Source organism: Canis aureus, chromosome 2 (genome assembly GCF_053574225.1).
Source record: "Canis aureus isolate CA01 chromosome 2, VMU_Caureus_v.1.0, whole genome shotgun sequence".
Taxonomy (NCBI): Eukaryota; Metazoa; Chordata; class Mammalia; order Carnivora; family Canidae; genus Canis; species Canis aureus.
The window spans coordinates 77,136,921-77,153,464 of NC_135612.1; the positions used below are offsets into that span (position 1 = coordinate 77,136,921).

The 16,544-nt window shown below is 33.9% G+C and overlaps 1 protein-coding gene across 24 annotated transcripts in view; it reads left to right on the plus strand.

The window, feature by feature from the left end:
- The window catches only part of LOC144302548 (uncharacterized), a 236,493-nt gene that overhangs the window by 7,156 nt on the left and 212,793 nt on the right, over window positions 1-16,544 (plus strand). For 23 of the 24 annotated variants that reach the window (XR_013369541.1, XR_013369543.1, XR_013369542.1 and 20 more), the window contains exon 2: window positions 3,614-3,726. Coding sequence is in view for 5 of the 24 variants with exons in the window: in XM_077880037.1 (XP_077736163.1) it covers window positions 3,662-3,726 (65 nt within the window). In the remaining 19 variants the exon portion in view is untranslated. Of the gene's footprint in view, window positions 1-3,612; window positions 3,727-16,544 lie in introns of all 24 variants that reach the window. The other variant, XM_077880031.1, reaches the window with a different exon arrangement.

A 16,544-nucleotide genomic window follows, 5' to 3' on the forward strand; every position in this document is an offset into this window, starting at 1 on the left:
CAAAAGTCAGAAGAATAGATGCCAGTGAACACAAGCCTAATCATTACCTTCAGAGAATCAGTGAGACAATATAAAAAGTCAAAATTCTCAACAGTTCCCACATATTTGATCTTCCCCTTTGGACAATACCATAGTTGTAGAGAGAGATTTCCTCTTTCTTCTCTCTCTTAATGCTAGTATATCAGTATAGAAAGAACAATTTTAGTGTCACTATCATTTTCACCACATTTATGAATCTCTTGCTAGATGCTTTATAAAGGGAAATGTATAGATGTAAATACACATCTTACATATACATATGTGTACATTATATAGGTGTCTCTCTCTCTCTCTGTGTGTGTGTGTGTGTGTGTGCACACACTTCTACATTCCTAGAACCCAGCACAATGCTTGGTACTCAGTGAAGAATGTAAGTATGAGGAGAAATTTGTAATTTTTTTCAGTTTTCTCCAAGATCAGTTATACATTCTTTAGTTTATTGTTTTCTGAAATAAAATTAAATCTAATTTTAATCACATACAGACACCCCCCCATCATATGGATGAGTAGAATAGTTATCTCATTGAGATAAATTTCCACAGTGTTTTAAGTTGGAGATTTTCAACTGAATGTTTCCCTGGCTGTTTCAATGAACATTGTTAGAAATGTGTGTCCATAAATATTCATAGGAAGGAGTAATATGAATATTTATAATGAGTAGGAAATTTTCTGAATTGGAGGACATTTATTTCTTGGGATTCTAGTATTAACAGTGGCAACTACATTTCTCTTACCACTTTTATATTCTTAAGGACTTTCTATGAAAAATTCAAGAATCTTGGGGCAAAATACATCCAAAGATGCCAAACTTTATTTGCATTTGGTTTTATTTAAATGAAATATTTTAAATGCTTTTTCCTGTATCACAGAACAATACAATGAAATGAAATTAATGTATTTACATAAATCATTCTTGTTCCCAAATACAGTTGACCCTTCAATAACACAGGTTTGAACTACACAGGTTCACTTACACATATATTTCTTTGGATAAATAAAGTTCTGTACATATATTTTTCTTATGATTGTTGAAAGATATCTTCTTCTCTACCTTATTTTATGAAATATGTGTTGATTATGTTATCTGTAAGGCTTTTAGTCAACACTAAGTTTGGGGGGAGTTAAAAAGTTTTATGTGGATTTTTGACTGTGCCCTTAACCCCTATGTTGTTTGAGGATCAACTATATACACATGCTGAAATTTGAAAAGGAACAAAAATTGGTGTTACTATTGGAACAAATAGTGAACTTTCAATAGAAATTAATTGCTGAATGCCTTTGAAGATTAATTTCATTTGAATTCTTGGAGGATACATACTTAAGCCTCCATATTCAAAATCATAGTTATTCTCATAGCTCCAAAACTAATAGTAAAAGCATAAACATATTAAGAATTCTATTTATAATATCATGAAACATAGACCATTTTAAAAAATAATTTTAAGTCATGAAAAAGAAAATCCAGGTATTGGAATTTGTGCAATAGCAAGAAAGACATAATTTTTGTTTTGGTTTGAGTATGGCTGATTTAATCTTTATTTTTGAAACCAATGGCCCAAGAAATTGGTAGTTAGGAGACATCATCTTTTGATGTTTCTTCAATTGATCTTATTTATAGTTCATTAATTTTTCATTTAATAACAATAATAAGGACAATGATAAGTCACATCTATGGAATGCTTACTATGTGTCAGGCACTTGTCTAAGCACTTTTGGAAAGTGGAATTCTTATTTTTCACATTTATAGATAAGAAGAAGCCTTGAAATATTTGAACAGCTTGTCTAAGATATCTCAGCAAATTGGTGTCTCAAGTTGGGATTCAAGCCCCCACTTTAGAGTCGGCCTGACTCCAAAGGTCTGTTTTCTTCAGTTCTGCCCTGAGATGTGTCCAGATGGCACTTCTGAAAAAAAAAAAAAAAAATCTTGTTAATGCAGACCAAAAACATAAAGTAGAAGGACAGATTTCTAAATGAAAACTAGATGCAATGAATGAAAATATTTGTACTTACACAAATGCTAACTCAACATCCATTTATTCATACTTTTTCCATAGTTATAACAGGATTGGCAATTTTTTTGCCATGACATAGAATCCAAACAATGTGAGAACTATTTGATATAAGTATGCTGAGTGCAGGAAACTAGAAAAGGGTGTCACAGAGTAAATAGTTAAATATTTCTAGTATAATCAAGTAAAAAACTTAACATTATTAACTGATAATACTTTAAAAATTAAGGTTTGATACACCTGAGCTCATATTAGTTTTATTCATTTTCTATTGCTGCGGTAGTGGATATTGAACATACAAAAGGAGAAAATCCTGTTCCCTTAATTGCAAAACAAAATTTTAAAATTCTCTAAAATGCTTGAAAGCCTGGAAATTGGACCTGTATTTCATCAAAATAATCAAAATAAACTCGCAAAAAATAGAGTATGTTACTTTTCAAATAATGGTTCTTTCAGACAAACTACAAGGATCAACTTGCTTACCAACTTACCAAAAAAAATTAGCAATATTTTGTACAACAGATGTATGGACTACTTACTTCATGTTGACAACTCTTATTTTTTTACACAATACTTCATGCATAGTAAGCACTAATTAATTATATCTATTGTTATAACTGTTTTTGTTAACTTTATTTTAGCGATTATTAGTTTAGTCACTCTGTAATCTGGTGTGATCACTTTATTCAGTTTCCTTCTTTAAAAATGGATATAATAGGGGATCCCTAGGTGGCTCAGTGGTTTGGCACCTGCCTTCTGCCCATGGGGTGATCCTGGAGTCCCGGGATCGAGTCCCACGTCGGGCTCCCTGCATGGAGCCTGCTTCTCCCTCTGCCTGTGTCTCTGTGTCTCGAATGAATGAATGAATGAATGAACGAATAAATAAATAAATAAATAAATAAATAAATAAATAAATACCTTTAAAAAATAGATATAATTGCACCCACTAAAAAAAAAATAGCACCCACTTCACAGGTGATAGTTTCTGTATATGAAATACTTAACTCAATGCATTGTATATAGCAATTTCTCAGGATATTATGTCTTTACTGAGATATTACTTGATAAGATATTTCTTACAGAGTTATGGCTTTACTTAGATATTATATTTTCTTTTTCATATATATATCAGAGGTACTAAGTTTGTCCCCATCTCTCATTTTACTATAATCTAAACTCTGTCTTCATTTTGGAGCTGCTGAACATTTTTTTTCACCTGTACTGGCTTCATCTTATCCCATTAATTTATTATATTATAACTTGACTCTAATGCATCTGAGTAATTCTGAATATGTTTTCTGGATCATTGCACAGAATAAATCATTGATGATTTTACATATAATTGTGAACCAAAGAGACTTACTGGAATTTATAACTTAGACATAACACTAGTAACCTGATGTTGATGCAAAATATGGACCTCATTTTAGAAAACATGTTTCTTTTGAAAAGTAAAATAAGCATATATATATATATATATGCAGTACAGTAATAGTAATACCTTCTCCTTGAGGCATAGTACTATGTTGAGAGCTTATTGTTTTCCTTTTCTCTTCATTGTTTAGAGATTCAGAAGAGTCAGTAGCTAGAAACATTTTGGCAAGAGGGATCACATGCTGTGTGCAGTCAAAGCTTCAGTGACTACCATTTTCATTTTCATGGACTATTGGACATTCATGTGAGTTGTCAAGATCAGCGACTTGTTCATATCTATGAATTACTTATGTTTTCCAACTGGCTGTTGCTTCTTTTGCAGGTGTCTTATTGTTGGTACTAGGTGAAGATTATGGGTAAAAATCTTCAGGTCAAGGTGTTGAAGGGTAAACAATGCTGGTAGAAATCACTAATGACACACATACTTGGTTGCAAAACATTTACATTTATTTCCTTCCACAGGCTAAGCAACCGGTGAGCTAATGGGAGTGAGAAGGGCAAGAAGATAATATTGTGTTAAAATTAGTCATTCTATCACTGATTCAGCTGCTTGGACTCCTCTGCTGGAATGTCAGTGACCTCTGCTATAACTTTTTTCCCCCTTTTTCTTCATAAGGCAATTAGAGTTTCCTTACAGTATGTGCATCCCAGTCTACAGAAACCCAATTCAGCACAATCCATGAAAGTCAGGGTGATTGATGCTCAGATGCTCAATGCTTTTTCATAATATAGTGGGCTGAGCTTTTGTGCCAAGATTTTTCCTGGGGGATTGGAGGTTCCAGCAGCTTGAAATATTAGCAGATATCTCTATCAGTACTTCCACAGGCTTTCTCTCAAACACAAAAACTGTTTTCCATTACTTTGTGTTACAGATTGAATGTGTCCCCTCCTCCACCAAATTCATATGTTGAAGTTCTAATGCCCAATATAATGATATTTGGAGGTGAAGCTATTCGTAATTGGTAAGGTTCAGATGAGATCATGAGAATGATGGCCTCATGATAGGATTAGTTTCCTTATTGGAAAAGAAAGAGATATAAGAGAATTCCCTCTCTCTCTCTCATTCTCTCTCTGTCTCCCTCCTCCCAACCCCATCAATGGCCTGCACTGAGGAATGGCCATCTGAACACATAGTGAGAGGTTAGCCTCAGCCCCTCTGACTGGAACTAGAATTATACTACCAGCATTCCTAGGTCTCCAGCTTCCAGATGGCAGATCATGGGTTTTCTAAGTCTCCATAATTTTTATGATCTATTTTATTTGTCATCTATCATCTATCTATCTATCATCTATCTATCTATCATCTATCTATCTATCTATCTATCTATCTATCTATCTATCTATCTATCATCTATCATCTATCTATCATCTATCTATCTATCATCTATCATCTATCTATCTATCATCTATCTATCTATCTATCTATCATCTATTTATTCTTATTGGTTCTATTTTTCTTGAGAACTCTGACTAAAACACAGTCCAAGTAAGATACTTTATTTTAGGTAAAACCTTAATGAAAATTCTTCTCAAAAATAACAAAAATAATAGATAAATAACTTATTTACTCAAAATGATTTTAAAGTAAATATCCTTATGAAATTTCTTAACAATAAGATTTTTGTAGTTTAAAAAAGATGAAAATACTATTAAATTCCATTAAAACTAATTCACTTTGGGGGCAGGTGAAACATCCTTCTTTGCAAATTCTTAAATGAATCACACACATTGACAGCAGCGGATGCTCACTGATGAACATTACTGTCTAATGCATCAATTCTTACATTTTATGTCTGCTTCCACAGTTCTATCAGCATTTATTTTACCTGGGACTTCCTCCTTCCAAACTTCGATGAAAATCAATTCATTCACTACTGCCTAGGGGTCCAGTTACATCCTTACTTCAGGCTGCTTCTCTCTGTCCACAAAATGTCTCTGCCTGCTGGTCAGTTTTTCCACATTCTTCTGACTCTAAGGATATACTTGAATGAGTCTCCAGTGTCTCAGCATTCTATATTTAACTTACTCAGTAACCAATCTGTGGAAAAGGCCCAGGAATTTTTCCTCTTCTTATAGATGTTCATATGGAACTACCCATGAAGCCATAGATATGTGCTAAGGGAGAGACATTGGCACAAGAGTGATAGATAATATGAGAATTGAAACCACTTATCTATGAAACTTATTCTTGTTCTCTGGTCTTCCTGGGCCAATTCTGAATATACCATATCCAGTTATATAACCTTCTGAGGCTGCCCAATTCTTTGACTTAGTGGCACTGCCAAAATTTAGCTTCTGATAAGATTTGATTGCTCAATCACTTGATATCTGTTGTTTAGTATCAAATCAGACCCTATCGAACCTCTTAAAGATCTGGGTATTCTTATTTATTTCCTCAATATAGAGTTAGTCCTTTTGGGCCATACATCTCTTTGGTAAAGACTAGGGAAGAACTATATATATATGTTTATTTTTATTAAAGCTCCTTCCTCAAAGTTCTTTATTTAAAGATTGTTTTAATTTACTCATGAGAGACATAGAGAGAGAGAGAGAAGCAGAGACACAGGCAGAGGGACAAGCAGGCTCCATACAAGGAGCCCGATGTGGGACTCCATCCCAGGACTCCAGGATCATGCCCTAAGCTTAAGGCAGACACTTAACTGCTGAGCCACCCAGATGACCCTCCTTCCTCAAAGTTCTTAAGTACCTTCATATAAATAAGGAGGTATGGTACTTTCAATTTTATTTAAAAGGTCAGGATATTCCCCTGGGATTTTCTTACATGTACAATTTGTGTTTACTCCAGGTATGTATGCTTACAAAATTAATCATCACGTTATCTGAACAGGTCATGTGATTACTTCAATAGATGCAGAAAAACATTAGGCAAAATTTATTGCCATTTGTGATTAAAATTCTCAACTGAATAGAGATAGAAGGAAATTTCCTTGATCGGTTAATGAACATGCATGTAAAGCTTACTGTTAATATATGTGATGGTGAAATATTAAATGCTTCTCCATAATATCAGAAAGTAAACCAGGAAGACTCATCCTGAAAATTCAGCAGTCCATTGTAGACCCTAATCAGTTCAATACGCAAGAAAAAAATGCATAAACTTTGAAAAAATAAGGGATGCCTGGGTGGCTCAGTGGTTTAGCATCTGCCTTCTGCTCAGGGTGTGATCCTGATCTGGGGATCGAGTCCCACATGGGCTCCCTGCGAGGAGCCTGATTCTCCCTCTGCCTATATCTGCCTCTCTCTCTGTCTCTCATGAGTGAAATAAATAAATAAACAAACAAATAAGTAAATAATAAGCAAACAAAAAAAACAGACATGAAACTTCCTTTATGCATAGACATCATACATTACATAGAAAATCCTAAGCAATCTGTAAAAATAAAAATGAACTAATAATTAAGCTAGTGATTAAACAGCAAACTTTTAAATTTAGCAAAGATAGAAGAACATTATAAAAATCAGTTAATTTATGTATAATAGTACAAACTACTGGACAATAACATGAAAAATAATTCTACTTGAATACCATCAAAATAAATGACACTTGGGCATACATTTAATGAAATATATTACATAACTCTGCACTAAAGATTACAAAATAATAGGAATTAAAACAAATTATACTTCATGCTATGTATATTTAATATAGGTAAAACACTAATTCTCCCCAATATTACCTATAGATCTAATTTACTTCAAATAAAAACAGAGCTGATTTGATTTTAGAATTTGACAAGCTGCTTCATTAAGGGAAGTGATAAGGACCAAGAATAGCCAAAGAATCTTGAAATAAAACCAAAATAGAATTAGATAATTTATACTGATTACAAAATTAACTATAAACCCTCATATTTGCTGATAGTGTGAAATGAGTCACTTTGGACATCTGTTTGACAGGTTATTATAAAATAAAACATACAACTACCTTATGACCCAGCAATTCATCTTATAGTTATTTAACTAAAGATATGAACTCAAAAAGACTTGCACTCAAGTGTTTATAGCAGGTTATTATAACAGCCTCAACTAGAAACAGCTCAGCTGTTCAACAGGAGAATAGATAAACGAATAAGGGGAGGTGTTATGATGATTGACACTGATTTACTAGAAAAGGGCAAAAGGAAAATTTCTAGAAGGATGGGAATGTTCCATACCTTCATTAAGGCATCGGTTACCTAGATTTATACATTTTTTAAATTCCAAATTTTACACAAGATTTATGCCTTCCACTGTATATACATTTTATCTCAAAAATAAAATGTGTTTATGTCTCTATGTGTGTGTGTGTGTGTCTGTGTGTGCAAACCTTAACAGAATAGCAAATCCTTTACAAGCACATAATTTTACTTCTTTCAATACTCATGCACATAGACACCATACACTTTTATAATGAGGAAAACATTATTCTGCTTTATAAGTGCTATTTTGGTAGCATTAAGTGAATGATATCTGAAACTCTATTCACTATAGAGAGGCAAAGATGCTTAATCTTTTTTTTTAAGATTTTATTTATTTATTCATGAGAGGCACAGAGAGAGACCGAGACATAGGCAGAGGGAGAAGCAGGCTCCATGCAGGGAGCCCTATGTGGGACTTGATCCCAGGACCCCAGGATCACGATCTGAGCCAAAGGCAGAAGCTCAACCACTGAGCCACCCAGGTGCCCCAAAATACTTAATCTTAAGGTAAAAAATAAACAGCATATTTATTCCTGAATTACATAAATTGGATAAGATATTGATATGATTCAAACAAAAATACGTTAAAATACAGACATACTAATTTGCTAATACATAACATGTCAGTTTTCTACTACTTCTGTAATAAAGTATCACAAATTCAGTGGCTTGAAACTTCTTTAGATTATACATCCAACACAGGTTTTACTAGGCTAAGATCAAGGTGTTGGCAGGGTTGCATTCCTTCTGCAGGCTCTAAGACAGAATCCGCTCTCCTAGCGTTTTCCAGCTTCAAGAGCCCAATTGTTTCTTGGCACATAGTCCTTTCCCTTCATCTTTAAAACAAAAAGCAGATAGAATCCTTCTCATAGTGTGTCACCATCTCCGAAACTTTTGACTCCCTCTTTCATCTTTAAAGATCTTTGTGAATACATTGGATTCACCAGAGAAAGTCAGGCTAGCCTCCTTATTTTGAAGTCAGATCATTAGCAACCTTAATTCTATCTACAACCTTTCTCCCCCTTTGCCCCCTAAAGTAATCTATTCGCAGATTGCAGAGATGAGGATGTAGAAATCTTTGGTGGGAAGAGTTTCATTATTCTGCTTACTATAAACACACACATCCATGTATAAAGTGGGCAATGTTTACTGGCCAAAAATTCAGAAGAAATAGAAAGAAAACCAATGAATCACCAAGGTAGGGATTAGTAGATGTTTATTTTGCATGTGCCAAAAAGGTGATTTGCAGACCGGGTGCTCTCAAACCAAAATCTGGAATGAGGCTCAGGAGTATATTGCTATAAAAAAGCTCAGCTTATGTGATGAGAAGGCAGGGACTGTCTATTCTTCACAGCGATTTGTTATAATATCAGTATTTTCTTAAATGATAGGAAAATTGGTCAATAGTTACCTTCCATCAATCTTGGGAGACAGTTTAGGTTTTGCTTCTGATTTCCAGGGGCCTAAGCAATGAATGACCCCGGTGAAGTTAGCTTCGCAAACAAGCTAAATTAAGCTTTATTTGTATGACTAAACTGGTTTTGTCTGCTAACGAAATTTCCAAGGCTGGTCTCTGTTTTTTATTTTAACATACTCCACAATTACTTTCCTTGCTAGTTTTATTCTAACAGCAGAATAAAATCCCATCTGTTAAATTCTTAATTCTTATTTTTTTTGTTACAACATGTAGCTTGTCTATTTAACTAGATACTTTTTTTCCTACATTTATATGTCATATATAAATATTTATAAAACATGTATTATACATACACATTTATATATTTATATATCTATAATATATGTAAATGTAGGATACATATAAATGTATATTTTACATAGATCTATGTATAAACTCATATTTTTTATCATGATCTACAAAATGTTTTATAACCTTGTTTTATTTTAAGTTGATGAAAATATATATTCCTAGAGCCTAGATTCAACATGAAATTTTAGACTATAGAAATTGTTGTTCTGAAATGCTAGGCATAAACTGTTAGATAGTGAATAAAGGGAATAATTTTGTGATGAAATTCAAAGTTTCCCAGACAAGACTCATGGTGCACAGTGTGCATGATTCTGTCAATTGAAGCATTAAAATACTTCAAAATACAAGCTTAGCTTGATATGCTAAACAGATATCATCATCGGATGATATTTATAACATGACATTTTATTATAGCGATTGCTTCCAGATTTGGTAGTTTGAAGCACACCAGAGAAATATCAAACAAATCTTTGGTTGTTATCAAACGATAACTAATTTTAATTTTCAAGAACTTATTAGAAAATTGGAATAGTATAATTTGTTATTGGATATAATCATTAAGAAATAAATGCTACAGCAAGCTAAAATAAGTGATAGCTGGGTTACAGTGAACTAATGTTATTTGATTCCTTTCTCTTCTCTCAGTTCAAATGATTATAGTCCTGACATGTAGTTTATCCTTGATGGATGGAAGGAGACAGTAAGAGAGGGGATGAACTAATAACTAAAGTCAGTATTGAATCAGAAATATATTGAGATTCTGAGAGAAATCAAGATATGTGCTTCAATCATTAAAGTTTGTCACTGCTGAGATATGTTGGTTGATGAGCTGTCAATGAACCAAGAGAAAAAAGGTTTATAAGAAGGAACTAGATTTGCAGAGAAAACAGTTTAATACCCAAAAGACTGTATAAATAGAACTTATAAACTAAAAGTGGCAATAAAGTTTGTAGATCAAAAGGGCTAGAGTTTAATGTAATTCAAAAAAAGATAGCCTATTTCCCCTAGTATCTTGTAGTTCTTTATAATGATATTTAAATATAATGATTCTCAGCTTTTTCTCTAAGATGCATGTATACACAAAACACAATAAACTACAGTATGAAATTTTGCCCTCAAACCAGTCTATTTTAGTGTCAGCAGTATAAATATTTTCTATGGTCAATTTATTTAAAATTTTTAGAAGATTTTATTTATTTATTTGAGAGAGATAGAGTATAAGAAGGGGAGGGGCTGGGGAGTGGGAGAAGCAGACTCCCTGCTCAGCAGGGAGCCTGACACCGGGCTCAGGAGCTTCCTCCCAGGATTCTGGGATCATGACCATCCCTGAGTGGAGGACAGAGGCTTAATCAATGGAGCCACTCAGGTGCTCCTCTATGGTCAATTTAAATCAAGTGTGTATTATCCATGGGTCATGAATAACTGAAATTCACAGACTTTCTATGGATTTAACTCTACGGAAAGTTCTTTTTTTTTTTTTTTTTTCCCTACGGAAAGTTCTGAACAACACACCCAATGAAACTTTTACTAGGAAGCTGAACATGGCTTTGGTTACTATGCTTTTTTTTTTTTTTTAACTTTATGAATAGAGAAATGGATTATTACTGACCATCTCACAAAACAATTAGATCATCCACATGACACTAATCATCTGTTAATTCCTAATGTTTCTCCAGAACTTTCTATTATATCTGTTGTTCAGTTCATTAAAATTTATGATGCATTCTGAGTACTTTTAATTTTATATAGGACTAAAATTTTTGATTCTGAGTACTTTTAACTTTATATAGGGCTAAAATTATCTGTACATGCCCCCTTTTCTGAATATTCTCAAGAAATTGAGAACTGACCTAATATGATTTCGTTGTTAATCTGCGTATCTATGAGAAAGATTATTGAAGAACAGTCTACGCTTGAGATTCTTTAGTTTTGGAGACTGTCCCTCTAAGAAAAGTGGTAACTGTTTTGTTTTGTTTTGTTTTTACTAAGTAATTTGTCTTAGATTTTTCATATTTATTATCCATATGCCACACTCTTTCCAGGATCCATGCTCTTGAATATTCTCCAAGCCAGGTTAGAGTCTCAGAAATTCAAGTCTTCTGTTCATCTTAGTCCAAGGCCTTGATCAAACCCTTAAGCCCCACATTTGGTCTAGTGGCTCCAGCAGAAGTAAATATTTTGATGGGAATTGGGAGAGGATAGGGATAGGGATGTGTTGAATCTATCATCTTTCCAAAATATTGGCTAGTGAGATCTATATAAAATAAGGCCTTTTCCACTTTTTCCAAAAGTAGTTACTTACGGTATAAAGAAGGTGATCTATTTTAAATAGATTTTTTTTTCTATCTTTATCCTCTAGAATCAGTAAAATGTGTTAATAGGTGACACTTAACATTTCAAAATATATATAACATTGAAAAGGCAATCTTTGGGCAGCCCAGGTGGCTCAGCAGCTTAGTGCGGCAGTCAGCTTAGGGCCTAATTCTGAAGACCTGGGATAGAGTCCGGTGTCAGGCTCCCTGCATGGAGCCTGCTTTACCCTCTGCCTGTGTCTCTGCCTCTCTCTCTCTCTGTGTGTCTCTCATGAATAAATAAAATCTTTGAAAAAAGAAAAGGAAAGGCAATCTTCCCAGTAGAAATTATATATCTTACATATAACTTAAAATCAGTTTATTAAAATCATAGCTTTGGTTCCTAGGGACATAACTTTCTCTTATTTGGTACATCAAATAAAAGTACAGAGAATTATGAGAGTCCACTAAGTACATCAAAACATATAATTCATGTACATAGTAAATTGTCAAATAAATTACACTGTGCAAAAAGATGCAATAGAAAGGAAATGGAATTTGGTGTCAGATATAATTGGATTTCATTCATAGTCCCCCACTTATTAGATCTTTAGAATATTTAAGCTCAAAAAGTGACTGGAGTGTGTTTTACTAGCCACAGACTAATCTGATTAGGTGAAATGTACTCTGTCCTGGAGAGTAAAGCTGAATTAGATGTCTGGTCCTGCCTTATATTTTGGTCTATTTTTTCATTAAGCAGTTAGTTTAGTCAACATGCTGAGCATTTGAGATACAAGGAATGAGATTAGAAAGTGCCTGCTCTTGTAGAGTTTACAATCAATTTGACAAGAATGGCATTTCAAAAATCATAATAGTTTTAATCTGGATAATTTTTTTGACTGGAGACATGTTTAATTCCTCCTGTACTTCTATATTCAGTTTAAGACTTCAATGTTTTGTTTTTAATCTTTGATGAGTCAAAATTGGATTTTTAGCTTAGATATCTATAATTTTTAGCATTATCTTTGACATAATATACGAAAAACGCTGCAATAAAAAGTTTTTTGGGGATATATTCATTCTGCAGAAGTGAAATGGCTTTAAAATATCTACTTGGTCACTCCTCTGAGGCTGCTCAAGCAATAAAATAAGATTAAAACACTTAAAATTATACAACTGATCTTAATCTTCATCACATTACTGACCCCGGGTACAGTAACTAACCATGTGCATGGCATTTAGTAGGTGCTCAATAACTATTATTTTCTTTTTTTTCTCTCTTTCCACTCTCAGTTGGAACAATTAACTGCTATGTATGTAGTGCTATGTAAGCATCAGAAAAGTAGCCCAAAAACTATTGAGTAAATTGGCAGATTGAAAGTAAATTCTTAGAAAAGTAAATTGACAGGAAATAAAATGAATAGACTAGTTGCAGCAATCTGATAAATAAACTAGTTGTGGCAGTCTGGGATTTCTACCAAAAGCAGGAATCTCCTGTACGGCTTTTTTTTAATGTAAAGCTAAATTCCAGGACATTTCAAACTAGATCACAGAAAGTTATTTGAGATTATAAAAATTTGTTATGGAATTTTTTTTTTAACTAGCATTTTTATGCTTTATTGCCTTCCTTTAAAGGGTCAAGAAATAATTGAAACCAACAAATGACAGGCAATGCATAATCTCTCTTTTGCTTATTTCTTCTCTCTCATCCCTAACACAAATGTCACAGGTCCAATTGGAGATACTTGCCAAATTCACATTTTCCTTGAATATTCTTGGGTGTATAGATAGATTGCATTTCTCATCTCCCCTTGCAGTTAAATTGCCTGTGTTCCTGAATTCTAACCAATGATATCTGCTATAGAATGAATGTTTTATCCCCCCAAATTCTTATGTTGAAACCTAATCCATCATGTTATGGTATTTGGAGGTGGGGGCCTTTTGGAGGAGATTAGACCATGAGGGTAGAGCAGTTATGAATATTATTAATTCCCTTATAAAAGAGATCTCAGAGTTCTCTCACTTGTTTCATCATGGGAAGACACAGCAAAAAGATGGCCATCTGTGAACCAGAAAGTAGACCCCCACTAGACATTAAATCTGCAGGTGCCATAATATTGGGACTTCCCAGAGTTCAAAATTGTGAGAAATAAAGGTTTGTTATTTATAAGTAGCCTGAATGAACTAAGATACACTATGTTAATGGAAGTAAAGTGTGCCTCTTTCAGATACATTTTTCTAATAGATACTATTGCTGTAATAAATACTTAGCAGTTTAAAATTATCATTATTTTTCCCAAATCTGGGGAGAGTGGTTAAGAATTTGAGAGGAGATTGGCTTGGCTATTCTTAAGCAGAATTTTTCATGAAATTGCAATCACTTAAAGGCTAGCCTAGGTTAGATGTCTTAGATAGACCATTCATGGGGCTAGCTGTTGATTCTGGCTGTCAACTAGAAGTTCAGCTGAGAATCATGACTGGAACCTTTGCATGGACTTTGCCAGCAAAGTGGACTCAGGGTGATTGGAGGTTTTAAAATATCTTTGTCTCCCCCTAATGCAAACATCTCAAGAAGACCAAACAGAAGTAGCATCTCCTTTTTTGAACTGGCCTCAGAGATCACAGAGCATCACTTGCACCACATTGGATAGATTAAATCCTGTCTAAATTTATGGGGGTGGGAGGAGGGCATAGGCCTCATATTTTGATACAAGTATCACATAATTGGGAATATTATTATAGTGCTCGCTTCGGCAGCACATATACTAAAAATGGGAATATTATTATAAACTTCCATACTTCTCATTTTTCCTCTTCCTTTGTATCATCTGCATATTCGTGTCCCGGAGGATATTTTATGTCATATGTAGAATTTGGAAAAGATTCCCTTACCTTAAATCCTTGAAGAAAACTATGCAAGAGCAGTAGCTCACTCATTCATTTCCATAAGACTTAAATTACTATTATTTGCAAGATAGCATAAATGCACATTTCCATTGTATTTGCTATGACAATGAGACTTTCCTAACACACATACACACACATGCACACACACACACACACACAATTTTTCTTCCTTCCAAGAAATATTCTTTTATAAATCTTTGATAAAAGTTTTGAATTTCTAAACAATACAACCTTTCCATGAAATCCAGATTGGAGGATATGACATAATTAAAATGTGTTTAAGCAAATACTATAGCTTTTATTAAAATTTAGGGAATAATTAAAATAATTCTAATGTTAATTGTTACAACATTGATAATTGATGATAATAAATTCTGTACAGGTTTTACTCAATTGATTGTTTTTCCATTTATGCAGTGACCATTGATTTGTTGTTTGGTGCAAAATGTAATTTCAAACACACTATGCTTAAATGATGTAGGAAATATTATTCAGTATCTCTAATGGTGCAATGTAAAATTCATTTTGATTCATAGTATGATATTTCCATTTAGTTGTTTGGTCATTTACTATTTATATTATTATTCAAAATGGTATTATATTAAATAAGATGCAAAAATTCAGACATGTGTCCAATTTTTTTTAAATTTATTTTTTATTGGTGTTCAATTTACCAACATACAGAATAACTCCAGTGCCCGTCACCCATTCACTCCCATCCCTCGCCCTCCTCCCCTTCTACCACCCCTAGTTCGTTTTCCAGAGTTAGCAGTCTTTACGTTCTGTCTCCCTTTCTGATATTTCCCACACATTTCTTTTCCCTTCCCTTATATTCCCTTTCACTATTATTTATATTCCCCACATGAATGAGAACATATAATGTTTGTCCTTCTCCGATTGACTTACTTCACTCAGCATAATACCCTCCAGTTCCATCCACGTTGAAGCAAATGGTGGGTATTTGTCATTTCTAATAGCTGAGTAATATTCCATTGTATACATAAACCACATCTTCTTTATCCATTCATCTTTCGATGGACACCGAGGCTCCTTCCACAGCTTGGCTATTGTGAACATTGCTGCTAGAAACATCAGGGTGCAGGTGTCCCGGCGTTTCACTGCATCTGTATCTTTGGGGTAAATCCCCAACAGTGCAATTGTCTTGGAAACTAGCCCTTAATCTGATACGTCATTTGCAAATATCTTCTCCCATTCTGTAGGTTGTCTTTGAGTTTTGTTGACTGTATCCTTTGCTGTGCAAAAGCTTCTTATCTTGATGAAGTCCCAATAGTTCATTTTTGCTTTTGTTTCTTTTGCTTTTGTGGATGTATCTTGCAAGAAGTTACTGTGGCCGAGTTCAAAAAGGGTGTTGCCTGTGTTCTCCTCTAGGATTTTGATGGAATCTTGTCTCACATTTAGATCTTTCATCCATTTTGAGTTTATCTTTGTGTATGGTGAAAGAGAGTGGTCTAGTTTCATTCTTCTGCATGTGGATGTCCAATTTTCCCAGCACCATTTATTGAAGAGACTGTCTTTCTTCTAATGGACAGTCTTTCCTCCTTTAGCGAATATTAGTTGACCATAAAGTTCAGGGTCCACTTCTGGGTTCTCTATTCTGTTCCATTGATCTATGTGTCTGTTTTTGTGCCAGTACCACACTGTCTTGATGACCACAGCTTTGTAGTACAACCTGAAATCTGGCATTGTGATGCCCCCAGCTATGGTTTTCTTTTTTAAAATTCCCCTGGCTATTCGGGGTCTTTTCTGATTCCACACAAATCTTAAAATAATTTGTTCTAATTCTCTGAAGAAAGTCCATGGTATTTTGATAGGGATTGCATTAAATGTGTAAAATGCCCTGGGTAGCATTGACATTTTCACAATATTAATTCTGCCA